Source organism: Sinocyclocheilus anshuiensis, unplaced genomic scaffold (genome assembly GCF_001515605.1).
Source record: "Sinocyclocheilus anshuiensis isolate Anshui unplaced genomic scaffold, SAMN03320099.WGS_v1.1 scaffold423, whole genome shotgun sequence".
Taxonomy (NCBI): Eukaryota; Metazoa; Chordata; class Actinopteri; order Cypriniformes; family Cyprinidae; genus Sinocyclocheilus; species Sinocyclocheilus anshuiensis.
Window position 1 is genome coordinate 1,489,162 of NW_015549610.1, and position 15,492 is coordinate 1,504,653.

Below are 15,492 nucleotides of genomic sequence, written 5' to 3' on the forward strand. Positions count from 1 at the left end.
ATGAGATCTCAAGTGAGGCCTAAGGCTATTTTAGCAGGATATTTAATGGGTGTTCTTACCAGGAAGGCATGAAGATGGTCTCTGACGGTCTCTAGCTCTTGAGGTACTGTAACAGACTGAGTGCTCCAGAACTCCAGGCGATCTAGTGCCGAACTCAGCCATTGGCTAAGCTCAGCTGACTCGCTCTGATACCTACAATAAAATATAAAGAGAACATGTGATGTCAATAAAAACATGCATACATGGACACAACCACACAGATGTGTTTCTTGTAAGTTAATTTCTTTCTTAAGGAAGCAGACACTGACAGAATCACACAGAGAAAGTGATCAGATCACAGACCTAATCCAGTGTTTGAGGGTGGAGTCCAGGCGGTGTAGCTCTTTATTGATCTTGGTGGTGGTGCTGAGCCAGTGGTCCCCCAGCTGAGTGAGCTGAGTCTCCAGCTCTGAGCAGGACACATGTAAAAGCAGCCTCTTTCCATCCTCCAACAACTTATACAACTGCTGCTGCCGCTCAGAGAGACTGGCCTTCAAACTCTACAGAGAGTGAGACAGTTTTAGATTGTAGATTTAAAATTTTACACATATCTACTGCAATTTGAGCTCAGTACGTTTTTTTAAAGAAATTAATACTTTTATTCAGCAAAGAGCCATTATACAGATCAAGTGACCGTAAACTAGAGACAAACGATTCCTATTTTAGAGTAAATAGTAAAATTAATAATTTTCAGACTTCTTTCAAAAACCTTACCAACCCCAATCCTAATATATCAAGCTATAATAAAGTTTAATTTTCCTTCCTTAAATTTAAATTCACATTATAATTATGTATCATGTTTGCTAATTCATATTAACTTTAAATTCCTGAATTGAGTCATTCAAAAGGCATTCTGAATTGTATTTCTAATGCTGCACAAACCATGCAATATAGATAAAGTATGTAATGTTTTTAATGTAAAATCATGGTTGGTGTTGTATGAATATTATGGTGTAACCGTGTCTGATCCAGTGTTCTGTGTGTGTGATGGAGCTGTACCTGATACAAAGCAATTCTATCACTCAATCTGTCCTCCGTCTCCTCCACCAGGCCTACACTGGGGATGTTGCTTTCCACTGCCTCCAGCTGTCTGTACAGGGCCTGATAGTCACCCACCAACCTGCTCCACCACTGATGCCACAAAACACAACAGTTATTCACTTCATATGCACTGTACCCTGAGATTATAATTTGCATCTTGAATCCAAATAAAGAAACACAAATCCACACACACCTCCAGGATGCCCTCCAGCTCCACTCCTCGTTTGTGAGCCTGTTTAAGTACAGCCTGGGCCTGAGCCACAGTCTCTTCCAAGCTCTGGACCTCCCGCTGCACCACCAACCCACTGACCTGCCTGAAGAAGGCCTGTGTCAGAACAACATGCGTCTCTAGCCCCTGGAAAAACTCCTGCAGGAAGAGACAAGAGAACATGAGTCCTTGCTCATCAAAATGGTACAAAACATGAATAAACAATCAGTCATTTCATAAAGTAGGTGTTATTGACGGAATGGACATTCACTTTCTTGAGAACATTTGACTGCATGAGACGAGAGTCTTCAATATTTTTGTTCTTTTTTCCTTAAACAGGAAAGACTATATATTTTATATGTGCAAACTACCATTCAAAGGTTTGGGGTGGGTAATGTTTTCTTTAATGTTTCTTATGCTCACCAAGTCTCCATTTATTTGATCAAACATATCGAATAGTAGATAGTAATATAGAATAGTTCTAATATAGAATTAGAATAGTAATATAGTAAAAATAGTAAAAATGTCTAGACACATATGTATTAAGCAGACCATAAGAACAAAACTTCTGCTGTACCTTGTGTTTATCTAGAAGAATCTGAACCTCAATCACTGATCCCACTTTCATCTTCTGATCAGCAGCCATTTTGTCCTGGGCGGTGTCCAGCAGATCTACCAGGTCTTGTAAAGCTCTCTCATACTGAGCCTTTAGAACCAAACTCTGGTTTAGCCCACTCCGCTTGGAGCCCACCATCTCCACCAGCTCTTCATAAGCATCCTGCACAGCAAAACACAAGGTCAATGGTAAGTCAAATGAAAGACATGAAATCAGCAACTGTAATTGATGTTACGAAATCAAACCACAGGGGAGAGATGTGTGTACCTGTAGTTTCAGCAGCTCTTGAGTGCAGAGCTGGTTGGGCTGCAGTGTCTCTCCTCTGCTCCTCATCTCAGAAACTTTCTGTTCAAATTCCCTCAAAGTGTCCTCCGCTTCAGCTAGAATCTGTTTACATTGAATATTCATATTCATAGTAAATTAACAGTTTTGCTTGGGGTCATGCATTTATATCGATGTCATTCTGAAAGTGTGTCTGACCTCCATCTGTTTAGAAGCGGGCCGATCCACAGCCGCGTTCATTTTCTGCAAAAGCTGGTACTTTGAGTCACTGAGTGCTGCAAGCAACAGCCTCAACTCAGCCTAAGGAATAGACAAAGAGGGAAATGCATATGTGAGAGAAAGAGCGAGAGAGAAAAAAACAATAAACTGACTAAAAAAAAACAAAGATACAAGCAACATATACCTGGAAAACAGTGAGTTCATGAAGCTTGTCTTTCATGGTGTCACATCTCTGTTCCAGCACTGTGTCCAGCAGCTTCAGTCTCCCCTCCAAACCATCTAACACTTCCTCAACCAAAACACTTTCTCCACTTTCTCCATCCCATAGCTGCTCTGTTCCTCCGAGCACGTCCCGACATTTACACACCTCCTCGTTGACATTCTTTACCTCCTTATTCAAACTCTGAAGAAAGCAGAAGAGAGTCAAAGAGTGTCAATGTTTCTTATAACAGAAATAGTTTAAGAATCCAGTAAAATGACTATGTCTGACCTCTAGGTGGCCCAGGTGAGTCTCTGAGTCATCAGATAGTAATACTGGGCCAGATACAAGCTCATTTTCAGCATTGTCCAGCCAGGAGGAAGCTGACGAAACCGCCTCATAGAGAGCTCTCTTCAGAGCATGAGCACGCTTACTGTCAGCACCACTTGTCTGTGGGAGGACATAAATAAATGACTATCTGCAAATAAATCCTTACTAGTTATAGTAATACAAAATGCTGGTGCAGTTTACCATCCTGTTCTTAAAGAATATGTAAATAAAAATATTCAATGGCAGTACCTGAGGCAAGTCCTCCAAATCTTGGCTGAAGCCTTCAAACAGACTTCGCGGAGACAGGATATCCTGACTCAGCTGCTCTCCTCTGAAAACTCCACAGGGGCTGGATACCGGCTGGTATAGCTAAGAGGTATATAATCAATATAATCGTGCTATTGCAAACTTCGAACTCTCAGGGATAATGTTTTTTTTAATAAAGACTGAAAGAGTTGTTGGAAGCTTAATTGTGACGTTTATAGCATACATTCTGCTTTTTTACTTCTAGAGATTGTATTTAGATTTCAAAATTCATGAAAGTTATATAATTTGTCAAGATGAACAAAATATATAAGAATCATAAAATTTTGTTGGTCACAGAGCCTATTTCCTGCAATAATCCAAAAGCCAACAGCAAAATCTTTTTGGGTTTTTGTCAAGGGAACCTTGGTGATGCTTACTTCAGGGTTTGCCTACAAAAAATGTAATCACTGCAGCCCTTTATTAGGGGAGGGAAGTGATCAGATATAACAGACCATCCTCAAACCTCTTAACATTGAAAAACAAAGCTAGGTTATAGTGTTGTAGTTGATTATGTACCGTGTTACATGGTGTCTGCTCCAGTGTGTTTAGTGACAACTGCAGTTTGTTGTTAACGTCTTTGCTCAGGTTCTCCCATCTGACTCTCATCTGATCATTAGTGCTCATGCTCTCAGGCCACTGACCAGCATCCCCTTCAGAAAGTTCTGCAGGAGACCTACATAATGAAAAAAGAAGCTCATTATGAGTCGGTGCTGTACACCATTGTCATTGCCTTTCATAAATGACAAACAGCTTGCAAGACAAAGATATAAACATGTAAATAATGTACAAGAGTGCGGTAACTACCTTTCTCCATTAGGTGTTGTTCGCTGTAAGAGAATCTCCTCTCCTCTAGATGCTACAGATTGCAGTAACTTCTTCTGTTCGCCAAGCTGCTCCTCTAATTCCTGCATTATATGTAAGAACTTATGCTGAAAAAAATCCAAGTAGCTTCTAGCTCATAGAATAACAGAATATTTTTTATCTAAATATTTTAAGATATAATATTTTAAGACTGTGTCAGTATCAGCATATATTATTCTAATTAAGCTGATTAACATCATGTTATTGCTCAATAGTAGATGTTTGATTGTCTACCCTCTGTCTTTGCACTGTGTCTTGATGCTGTTGGTTGCGTGTGGATCGCGACTGACTGAGCCAATCCATCATATTGGGGCTCTGAGAGAGAGACGAGTCTGATTCAATGTCCTCCTGCTCCTGAAGTGAGCCCTAATAAACCGATAGAAGAAATAGAAAGTTAAAGATATTAATGTTTAACAAAGTTGCTGTGGTAATGATTTTTTATGTAAAAAGTATTTAAAAATGGATTAAACCTATAAATGATAAAATTCTGCTCATTATTATTGAACAAAAATATTATATTAAGTATAAAATTCTGTTTGGTGAAAATAATTTATAGAAGGTGCCCTAAGAATGAACCTAGATACATGTACATAGACTTTCTTGGAAACACACACACACACACACACTAAGTTAAACATCTTTTCGGTAAGTAGAGGTTAAAGGTCAATCATGACTGACAATAGGAAATCGACCTAAATCAGCTTGCATCAGGCTTTTACATGTCACCAACATGTCTCATTCAAAAGAGCTGGGCAAAAATTCCAGACTTGCCCCAAAATTTGTAAAAGGTCTTTGTTTCAGATAGATGTTGTTGGAGAGCAATGGAACATCTTTCACAACAATGAACAGCGCTTGGCATTCTTCTGTCCTGCTGTTCACAAAGCAGCCATTGAGGCGAGGATGTGCTTTTTAGTGTTTTTAGTAACCTCCAATTGTTCTTATACTAAGTATTCAGACTTTGGCATTTTCTGTCATTCTAATAAATTATAGTTCTTGGGTGGCTCTTCCATCAAGGAATGCTACTTTGAGAAGTTAAAGTGGTGTCCCTCACCTGGATGTGGGTCTGTTTGTCTTGGAGGATGCGCTGTAGCTCCAGCAGGCTGGATTTGAGGCAGTGCAGTTTGAGGGAGAGCTGCTCAGCGTCACCCCGTGTGCCGGCCTTACCCTCCATCAGCAAACTCTCACTGTGCACTGACAGCTCGGACAGACACAGCACCTTCTGCTCGATCTCCAATAACATGTTCTAGACCAGGAACAAAAGATCAGAAGATTAAATTGCTTTGCTTAGATATGATTCAGCAGTGTGAATATTTTAGCTGCTATTAACAATAAATTAAACACTTTTAAATAACATTTAATTACTTTTAATGAACATAATCAGGATTTGGGCTTGGTTAACCTATTCTTTTCAAGTTGATTTCAGAAACATGTGAAACATCCTCTTTTGTCTTCTCGTCTTAAGGAACAGAGCTCTTTTAAGTGCTCTCATTATAAATACAAACAACAAAACCTTCATATGGGTTTACCATTAAGATAAAGAAAAAAAAAACTTTTAGAAAAAACTAAATTCAATGCAACTAAATGGATTTGTTTGCTTTCAGATAATTGGATACATGTAAAAACACAACAGAAGGTATTTGAAAAAATGCGTAAACAGGAGACTTGTGTATGCAGTGACTGATAATCTTCTTAAGCTGCTTAACCTAGTCTTTAGACATCTACTGTAGATCTTTACCATACTACATGCACACTAGTCCAGAGAAGTTAGCATACTACTAAGAAAGTAAACAATCAATAAATTTTTTAAAGTTTGTGGTGGGCCTGCAGAGTAGCTGGAACTGAATGCTGGTTAATAGTGGAGAGAGCCAGTGGCATTCAGTGAGGAATGAGCAAACATTAACAGCAGTAAGCTAAAGGTCAGGTCCACCCTAACTTCTCATAAAGAATCTAACTTTTAGGTTAAAGGTTAACTTGATCCCTACAGCCCTTTAATCAAAACACAAAAGACACACACGTGTGTGTATGCTTCTGTGTCTCCTTGAAAAATGCAGACATGCACTGTGGGACGTCCCATGACGGCAGGGAAGAAAAAGCCCCCTAATCCTAATGACCAATAGAATGGGACAAAACCCACACAGCTAATCAGATTTACTTGCGGCCCACTCTAGTGAATCCAGACATTATCAGCCAGCAGAATCCGATGAATTGACTGTTTATATGCCATTGAAAATCTATCTATAAATCTATCAATGAAGATTAAGGATTTTCAAAAACTATACAAGTGCTCTGAAATAATGAAATTGGTAATCTAAAATAAAATGAAATAAATCACTACAGTGCAGATTAACCAAATAAATCAGTATTTTATTAATTGTTTGTTTATTGATAAAGTTGTTTCTTTGTAATGGACATGATTGTATATTTTATACTGACATATTTCCCAGGCCTAGTCTCTTACCTGGCAGTCCATCAGCTGTTCCTCCATGTCCATGTCCCGTGGGTGTGGCTGGAGAGTGGAGCTCAGTGTGGCACGTGTGCTGAGCAGCCAGTTGTCAAGCTCCTCTGCCTCACTATGATAACGCTGTAGCGCTTGTTCCTGCCTCTGTTCTTCTAACTGCTCGCTTAATCGCTCCTGCAGGACAGAGAATTGCATAAAATCAGGCCTATATCAAGTACAATATGTTATATGGGTATATAATAAGTTGTTTCATGTTGAGTCTTCTTGAGCCTAATAAGGCCAGTGAAGACAAATCTCATAGTATTGCCACTGTTGCAAAAATAGTGTGATACCACAAGTTTGTTATGTGTTATCCTCTATTCTTTCTCTTTAATTATGGCTCCTGGGAATTAGTTTAGGCTTGTCTGTCATTTGGTTTATGATCTGCAATTAGTGGTTTTAAGTAGAGAGATGTCCTGACAGTTAAACTGAAAGACTAAAATAATTACTAGGACTAATTACTAATTTGAAATTCCCAACATCTGCTAAACAACAGTACATAAAATAATCAAAACAGCATGCCAAAATCTTATCAGCCGTCTCGATTTCTCTGCATGCTATTATTCCTGCTCACCTCCAGAAGTTGGCGCTTTCCGGAGGCCTTCATGTGGATGGTGGCCATGCGTTCTCCTAGCACAGTGAGGGTTGAGTGCAGGGCCAGCTGGTCTCCGGCATCTGCCTCCAAACTGTCCTCATCCAACTGCAGCTCTTGGAAGAAGCAGGCCTCCAATGCACTGATCTCATCCTGGAGCATCAGGATCTCATCCATCAAAGCCTGAGCAACAACCAGGAACCAGGAAACGGCTTTATTTTAATTCAGGTTTTATTGGAAAGTTGATTTGCTCTAGTTGCAAACAGTAAAGCTACATTAAAGGCTAAATGCCACAGAAAGGAAAATACTTTTAGGTAAGAGATTAGTTTTAGACACAGGAGAAGTTGGTAATCTAGAGGGTAACCCTGTCCCCTGGCTCGTATCGTTAGTCCAGCTGTAAGCTTGAGTTTTTATGTGATCTAGCATTAGTGCGGTCATCTTGCTTCATCTGATCCTTCGTCTCTCTCACCTGGTGGGCGGCCATCTGGCTCTCAAGACTCTTGCTTGGCTCCAAGCCTTCATTTAGTGCAGTCTCAATGGACTCCATCTTTGTGGAGACAGATTGCAGGGTCTCCTGATAGTGCTGCTGCCTCTCCAGAGCTTCATATAGGCTCTTCTGCTTCTCACTGATCTGTAAAGAAATATACTGTATGTTAACCAACATAAAAAGTGATTTGGATTTTGTAATGTGAGAAGCATCTATGGATATTTACCACATTCTTCAAAGTCTCCCATGAGCGCTGTAGGTCGTCCAGATTAGCTGAGGCAGCTGAATCCATGGAGGGGTCATAAAGCTCCTGTAGTGGAGCTCTGCTTAAAGGAGCTCGCCCTGAACCCTACAAAAGACGTCACATCATGAGAGTGTGTGCATGCACACATAAATAATAAACAAAATTGTGCTGGTCCTCTTAAAATACAACAAAACGGTAGTGATACTTATGTGGGTTTCTGCCTGAATGTTTCAGATGTTGCACTCGTGCCCAGTAACATGATTATACCAAATGGTTAACCATGTGTTTGCCAGATGCTTGAACACAAAGAATCTATGCTAATCAAAACATCTTTGTCACTCCCGCAGGCCATGTTCAAATCTGTGTCAACTACAGCTCATTACATGTGTATATGAACATTATAAAAGAAAAAAAAGTCACTTCAGAATGAAATCAGAGATAGTTTTCTATCACTCCTCAAGAAAGTCAGCAGAAGAATAGAGCTTCCCACACCTTTTGACAAATGAAATCATGAATTTATGAATGACAGTTATTCATGATTTAAAAATTACTTTTAAAAATTGTTTCATACAACAGGAACTAACACATTTTTTCAAATACACTCATTAGTGTACAAATGTCTCCAAAAGGTCCAAAATCATTAATTACACCTCTATTCAAGAGTTTGAGGTCAGCAAGATTTTTTCCCATTTCAAATAAATGCTTTTCGTTTTAACTTTATATTCACCAGAGAATCCTGAAAAAAATGTATCACTATTTGCACAAAAAATATTAAGCAGCACAACTGTTTTCAACATTGACAATAAGAAATGTTTCTTAAAAACCAAATCAGCATATTCAAATTATCTCTGAAGGATCATGTGACACTGAAGACTGGAGTAATGGCTGCAAAAAATTCAGTTTTTAAAAAATTGTAAAAATACTTCACAATATTACTGTTTTTGCGGCAACCCCTATCTGTAACAGTGATGTATATGCAGTATTATATAGAATAATATACACAATAAATATTTTTTAGAAATTTCCTTTAGAATTGATCAAATTTGAAGTGTGCAATTTCTGTGCCACTAGTGGAACAAAGCGAAAAAGGCAAAAAAGAGTAACTACTTAAATAATGCTCCTATCTACCATTGGTTGGACAAACTGATACTGTCATCCTGCCCTAAGATCATTTCTTAATTCAGTGCTGCTGTATTGGGCTGGTTGAAAAGCTCAAACAGAGAAATGTTTTGAAAACATTGAAGAGTCACAGTGTTTACACTTTTCAAGGAAATCAATCTACAGATGTCTTACTTAGAATTGTATCTGCATATTAAGATGAGGTAGGAGGGAGGGGGTCCAATTTTTCAGATATTTCCATGTTTACCATGATTGTGGGAACCCTCAGACTAACATTTGCATTCAAATCAAGAACAGAACAGTGGCTACTATATGAAAGTGATTGGTTAAGTTTAAATTGAGTTGGCAAGCGCTAGCAAGGTGTGGGTTAGAGCCACGGGGTACCTGAGAGGTGTCAGCGTTAGGCCTGGGGGAGGGCGATCTGCAGGCGGGGGGAGAGGAGACCTCGCTGTTGGTGCCCTCCTCACCAGACTCCTCTGTGACCGGGGAGAGGAGAGTATGACAACGGCCTGCCGTCATCTGACCATTCAAGGGCAAAAGAGACAGAGGAAGAAAGATGCATAAACATTGAAACAGGAGTAAAGCACCAAAAGAAGAAGAAAACCAGAGGAAGAATATTAGGGTGCTGGAAAAGTACACTACCGTTCAAGTTTGGGGCTGGTAATATTTCTTAAACATGGTTTTAAAAGGAGTCTCTCATACTCAGCAAGGCTGCAATTTATACAGTAAAAACAGTAATACTGTGAAAAATCATTGCAATTTAAAATGTAATGTATTTCTGTTATGGCAAAGCTGAATTTTCAGCAACCATTACTCCAGTCTGCTGTCACATTGTGTGCTTACCATTTTTTTTGTGGAAACCATGACACATTTTTCAGGAGTCTTTGATGAATGTTCAAAAGAACAGCATTTGAAACAGGAATCTTTTCTAAGATTATAAATGTCTTTACTGTCACTTTTTGATCAACTGAATGCACCCTTGCTAAATAAAATATTTCATTCCTTGACCCCAAACTTGCAGTAGTGCATATTTCTATTTGAATCTGACAGGAAGTCCTGATTCAAACAGAAAATCTAAATAAGACTCTGCAAAGCAGCACCACAGAATTACAGATAGACCACATTTGTTAAGAGTAGCCATGACTAAGGCCTTCACAGACCTCTCGTCATAATAAAGGAATGAACCCGGTCAGGAAACAGGGCAGAGGATACACACAGACTCACTGTAAAAATACAATAAGATGGCATACAATAATGAATTGTGCTTGCCTGCATAAACTAAAGTAATCTGAACCATGGAAGCGCTCCACCATTAAGCTAAATTTAGATCTAGATACAATGACTGCTGAACTACTGCAAAGCTACACCCCTTTCTCTGTAAGTCAATAAGAACTGAGCGACACAGCTGGAGCTGAACTGTTGGCGGTTAATGTGGAATCCGGCCCTGATCATGACTGATGCAACGAAGGGAAACCATACGGCCCAAATAAAGACAAACTAATGTTGACAAAGTCAAGGGCAACTAACACCCTCATCCTGTTTCCTCTTTCTGCAACAAACAACAGCAGGCACATACACAATGTAGAGGCACATACAACCCTGTGGGAGAAATAAGAGACCCATGGGATGCTGTCTGACAGTGAACGAAAAAAAGAGCACCCAGCGCACCCTGCCCAGCCCTAACATGTGTAAGTGTAAATCACTCACCATGACAACAGAGGGGTGTGCTGGTGAGTGTTTGAGCATCTCGTCCTCCTCATCCTCCAGCTCCTCTAACCCGTCAGAAAGTCCATCGACCTCGCTGACTGTCAGCAGCATGGTAGCATGTTTGGCTTTCACAGTCAACATCTTACACTTGGAGTTCAAGGCCGAGATCTGCTCCTGGTATCCTTTTATCTTCAGGGCCAGTTCCTGTCACAATCACACATTACATTATTATTCCACCGTGGTTGGTCCAAATAAATGCGTCCTTGATTAAGTCTCATAGATGAGAAGTGAAAAAGGAGTTAATGCAGAGAGTGGCACCGGCTAGCTGAGCTGAGAAATTCCCCCTCTCTGTCTGTTTGCAGTAGAAAAAACGGCACAGGCGAGCAATCGCTCAGTCAGAGGCATTTTGAGCTTGTAGCCAATCAGAGCGTTGTGGGAGAAGGCCGAAAAGCTAAGCCTTCGGGCAACAGCGAATGTGATTGGCACAGAGCTCGACCAACTGGAGAGAGTGGGAGGGGAGTAGAGAAAGGAAGAACACACCCTCCCCCAAACCGGCCAACTCACACTCATACACACACAAAGACCTCGAGAACAGGAAATGAGCTCAGTGTGAGGGGCTACCCCCCTGTTTACTCTTTTCCTTCCTTCCCCTCACTTCCTTGCTTTCCACCAATCCTGAAGCTGTTTTCCTGACAAACAAAGGAACTGGGCGCGAGCGTGAGACTGAGAGGGGAGGAAGAGGGCTCACATTACAGATTTTGTACGGCCCATGGAGTCCCCCTCCCGGCGTTCTCTCTCTTTAACTGTCATTCTTTTGCAAACACACAGACAGGCCAGTCTCTGGTAATGAGGTCATGTGGGAGAAAGCTGCAGCTGCAGCACTCGGCTCTGCAGAAGAAAATAACCCTGGGTGATAAAGCCACAGCTGCCACCCCAACTGAAGTAAGATCTACTAATAAAACACAAGGACATGAGATTCAGTACAGGTTTAGGTTTATTTCTGTGCATCGCATTATATGCTTTCATCAACTTACAGGTTTTAACATTTATTGTAGCTATATGGGCGCTTAGTTTTTCTTGTCGTTTAATACACTTGGCCAAAATCTCATGATATATACACGATGAAGCGCTATATGCACAGGATATTTAAAACGTAGCCTAAAAAAGTAGCCTATATTGGTTACAACTAGACGGCAAAAGCTATTCTCCGCTCTTCAAACACACAAAAAACATTAGCCTTTATAGACATATAAACCATAGACAAGAAAACGCTGTACTTATTCAAACATCAGTTATTTATTATTTACCCTTGCATTGCGAACAAGCCAAGATCTGTCTCCAGGCTGTGTGCGCTGCTTGGCGCTTCGGTCTGAATGGAGGCGGGGTGAAGTTACGAGGTTTCGCTGACAGTTTGAAGATCCATAGCGTTACAAAGTTTAGTGACAAGCTCTTTTGAATGCTTTTCATTGGTTAAATATTTGTAAAACCCTCAAACAGACATAAGGAAGACCAATAGCAGTGATTTAAAACAATAATAACCAAATATAATAGAGAGTTTGGATTTTCCACGGCACACCTGACTGGGCTAGGGTTTGGCGACTGCCATACGGAAACGCCGCCCCTGTTCAAGCGTTAAATGAATTGTGTTTTGATGAATTGTGCAGCCCTACTCGCCTTCATGTGTGTGAAAGTGTTTGTGTGTGCAAATGTAAAGAAACAGGGCAAAAGGGCGTGAGAGAAAGACAGAATTTGATGTCACACAAGACAAAACAGACTGAGGTCAAAGATCGAAGAACTACCTTTACACCCATTGAGAGCACGTTAGGAATTTATGGCCTGACTCATTCCAGCCGAATGTAGGTCAACTAGCAAAGCAATATGGTGAGTGATAGCTTAGACAACACGCCTGCAATGAATTGTGAGATTGACTGACTGATGCACGAAGCAGGAATGATCATAACATATACCACTGCTTGCTTATTTAAAGAAACAGTGTTTAAAATAGAAGATTTATGCCTTAAGTATCTATATTTGCAAAAATATAAAAGTATGAAAGAAGGATGTCCTTCCTCACCTCATGATGTTGTATCTGTGTCTGAAGCTCCTGTATGTTTCCTGTGGCAACAGGGCGGTCCTGAATAACACGGTGTGCTTCTTCAATAAGTCTCTGTAGGTTCTTGACTTCCTGTTCGTATTGCTCATACTGCACCATGGCCTCCTGGGGTAATGTGAAGAGAGATGCTAAATGAGCCATTAAAACCACAAGTGCTAAGCCCAGATGAATCCCATGACCGTGCTATATGAAACTATGCAGATAAACAGAAGGGGAATATTATTTAAACGTCTGTTGGATTTTATATTTTCCATTTATAATGTTAGTAGCTTAAGTTATCAGTACCTTTACAATGGGGTTAAAAGGACCACTAGTGAAAATGCTTTTATTTTGAATTTTTTTCTAACTTTTTTTTTTCTTTCATTTCAGCATAAAGGTGTAAGTGAAAGCTTGAATTAAAAAATACTTATCAATATCTTCATCTAAGAATATGTTGCAATCTGTGTGTGGATACCTGTAATATATTGCACTGTAGAATGGTATTGTGTTGGAGTTGGCTGCTCTCTTGCTGCAGACTCTGTGCAGTAACACATAGCGGTAAAGCTGCAATCACATCCTCTGGCAGCCGGAGGGCACTCTGACACATCTGCATAGCCTGTACCTGCTGCTTGAGACCCTCCATCTCTGACAACAGCAGCTGAGCAACAAATATTCAACATAAGTTTGATGGTATCAGTGATAAAAAAGTACATGTCATTTTCTTGTCAGCACACATAAAAATATTATTATTTGTATTATTTTTTCATTACTAATCAGTATTTTCGTCTTGAAAAATATTGAAACATTCTTAAAGCAATATACATTCAGCAAAACTAAGAATAGACTTGTTTTCAAAAAACATATCTTGAATTAAGATTTAACATTTTTCTTATATCGTTTCCTTTTTTATGACTAACCCATAAACTAATGTTTTATTTGTTACATTTATGCTTTAAACAATAAAACAAACTTCATACAATGAATATTTTCTTAATAATAAAGATCTTTAAATATTTTTACTGGCAAAAAGAATAACTGGAAAATATTACTGAAAGAAAACCCCAAATAATTAAGACAATTCTTTTTTCAGTGTATAATTGTACAGAAGGTATGATTGCATTTGTATCTGATAGTATAAGATAAATGAGATAAATCGGAGGAATGAAGAAATGTGTTAGTACAAGTTATTAAGAGTGATGGGTGTACCTGTCTTTGAGCCAGCTGTTCTCTGAGACTGAGACGTGCCAGATCAGGGGAGGCCAGAGTCTCCTGGATTCTCTCTATGGACTGATGGAGGCTCTTCACATCACTCTCCAGTCTCCCTAAGTCCTAAACAGAGAAAGACAAACAGGAAGATCATTATGTTCATCCCAAAGTCAATTTGGTTTTACAGAGACAAATATCTGTATATTTTATTAAATATTACATTGAGTATTTAGCAAGAATTACATGCTTTCATAGTGTGTAACTTCAAGCAGCATCAAACTTGATTGCAAAAATAAAAAACTAAATTCTTTAAAGGATTTAAAACACTCTTACAGGCTCCCATTCAACAGACAAATAGATAGCTCCACTATTAGCATTTTAACACTGAAAAATTCTACAATTCTACAAAAAACAATATATATATATATATATATACAGAGTTCTGGCATGAAACTCTAGATGGCACAGTCCGATATGTCTAACTCAATCTGACTTAATGACATCATTATCACATGGCACAGCTGATTGGTTCGCTCCTGTATCGGTAGCCAATGAGCTCGCTGCTCAACATTCAAATATATGACTAGTGCTTGCCGTAGCAGTTGCAGCTTGCTTCAGAAACCCTCCACTTTCCCCAGCTCCACCTGTATAGATCTGCTACGAGGTGATTCATGTATGCTATATGGGGGTTATTTCATGTATGTTATATTTGCAGCAGCAGTATTTCTTACATGCTCACAGCAGTGTGTTGTGGATGTATAGGCAGTAGCAAATCTCGGTACTTGCTCTGCCGCATAGCAGATCTATTCCACCAAGACCAATTACATTTAACATTGTCATGTACATTACCATGCCAATCCCTCAGAGAGTTGTCATGAAAAGGTTTCTTCACAAAAGGAGAAGAAAGGAAAATGATAAAGGAGCCTGTAAGAGTGGTGCTATACTAAACATGCTTGATATATCAGCATTAGGCAGTTTAACCACCTGGTTGATTAACAGAAGTGCTAGCTCCCCCTTGTGCCGCTTCGACATAGTTATCGTGATTTTGGCTTTGGCTATTTAAAAAAAAAATTTCAGTCCATAGCACCACTAATTCAACAGTCAGACTGCAGGTTAAATCATGTGGGGACCCAGAACCTGAGGAGTTACTGAGATCACAACCCTGCTAAATCACCACAGGGCTCCTGAACAAGACACTAAAGCCCTTTAACTTCAGAGTGATTTACTTCAGAGGACGTCTGCTAAATGACAAGACTTAAGCCCACAGAATACAAGTAGCTCAAGTGGGCCTAACATGATAAAAAGTGGTGCTTTAAACCAAATCAATGTAGTTCCCTTTCAGTCGGTCACTCTCGACGTCACGTCGGATGACCGACGAATTGGGATCTCGCTTAGAGGGACCAATCTACTTCGAGTGTAAACTAAACGAGCCAATGCACATTGGCAT

General features: G+C 39.7%; 1 protein-coding gene across 2 annotated transcripts in view; it reads right to left on the minus strand.

Moving 5' to 3' along the window:
• Positions 1-15,492, minus strand: part of LOC107659217 (nesprin-1-like) — a 99,752-nt gene that overhangs the window by 28,836 nt on the left and 55,424 nt on the right. For both annotated transcript variants that reach the window (XM_016448085.1, XM_016448084.1), the window contains exons 70-92: positions 14,046-14,168; positions 13,315-13,497; positions 12,822-12,965; positions 10,748-10,951; positions 9,425-9,559; positions 7,904-8,026; positions 7,660-7,821; positions 7,173-7,373; positions 6,560-6,733; positions 5,153-5,344; positions 4,336-4,467; positions 4,045-4,145; positions 3,757-3,913; positions 3,184-3,303; positions 2,896-3,054; positions 2,590-2,808; positions 2,385-2,486; positions 2,172-2,291; positions 1,866-2,066; positions 1,274-1,447; positions 1,039-1,170; positions 343-539; positions 60-192 (exon numbers count right to left, since the gene is read on the minus strand). In XM_016448085.1, coding sequence (XP_016303571.1) covers positions 60-192; positions 343-539; positions 1,039-1,170; positions 1,274-1,447; positions 1,866-2,066; positions 2,172-2,291; positions 2,385-2,486; positions 2,590-2,808; positions 2,896-3,054; positions 3,184-3,303; positions 3,757-3,913; positions 4,045-4,145; positions 4,336-4,467; positions 5,153-5,344; positions 6,560-6,733; positions 7,173-7,373; positions 7,660-7,821; positions 7,904-8,026; positions 9,425-9,559; positions 10,748-10,951; positions 12,822-12,965; positions 13,315-13,497; positions 14,046-14,168 — 3,588 coding nt within the window. The remainder of the gene's footprint in view (positions 1-59; positions 193-342; positions 540-1,038; positions 1,171-1,273; positions 1,448-1,865; positions 2,067-2,171; positions 2,292-2,384; positions 2,487-2,589; positions 2,809-2,895; positions 3,055-3,183; positions 3,304-3,756; positions 3,914-4,044; positions 4,146-4,335; positions 4,468-5,152; positions 5,345-6,559; positions 6,734-7,172; positions 7,374-7,659; positions 7,822-7,903; positions 8,027-9,424; positions 9,560-10,747; positions 10,952-12,821; positions 12,966-13,314; positions 13,498-14,045; positions 14,169-15,492) is intronic.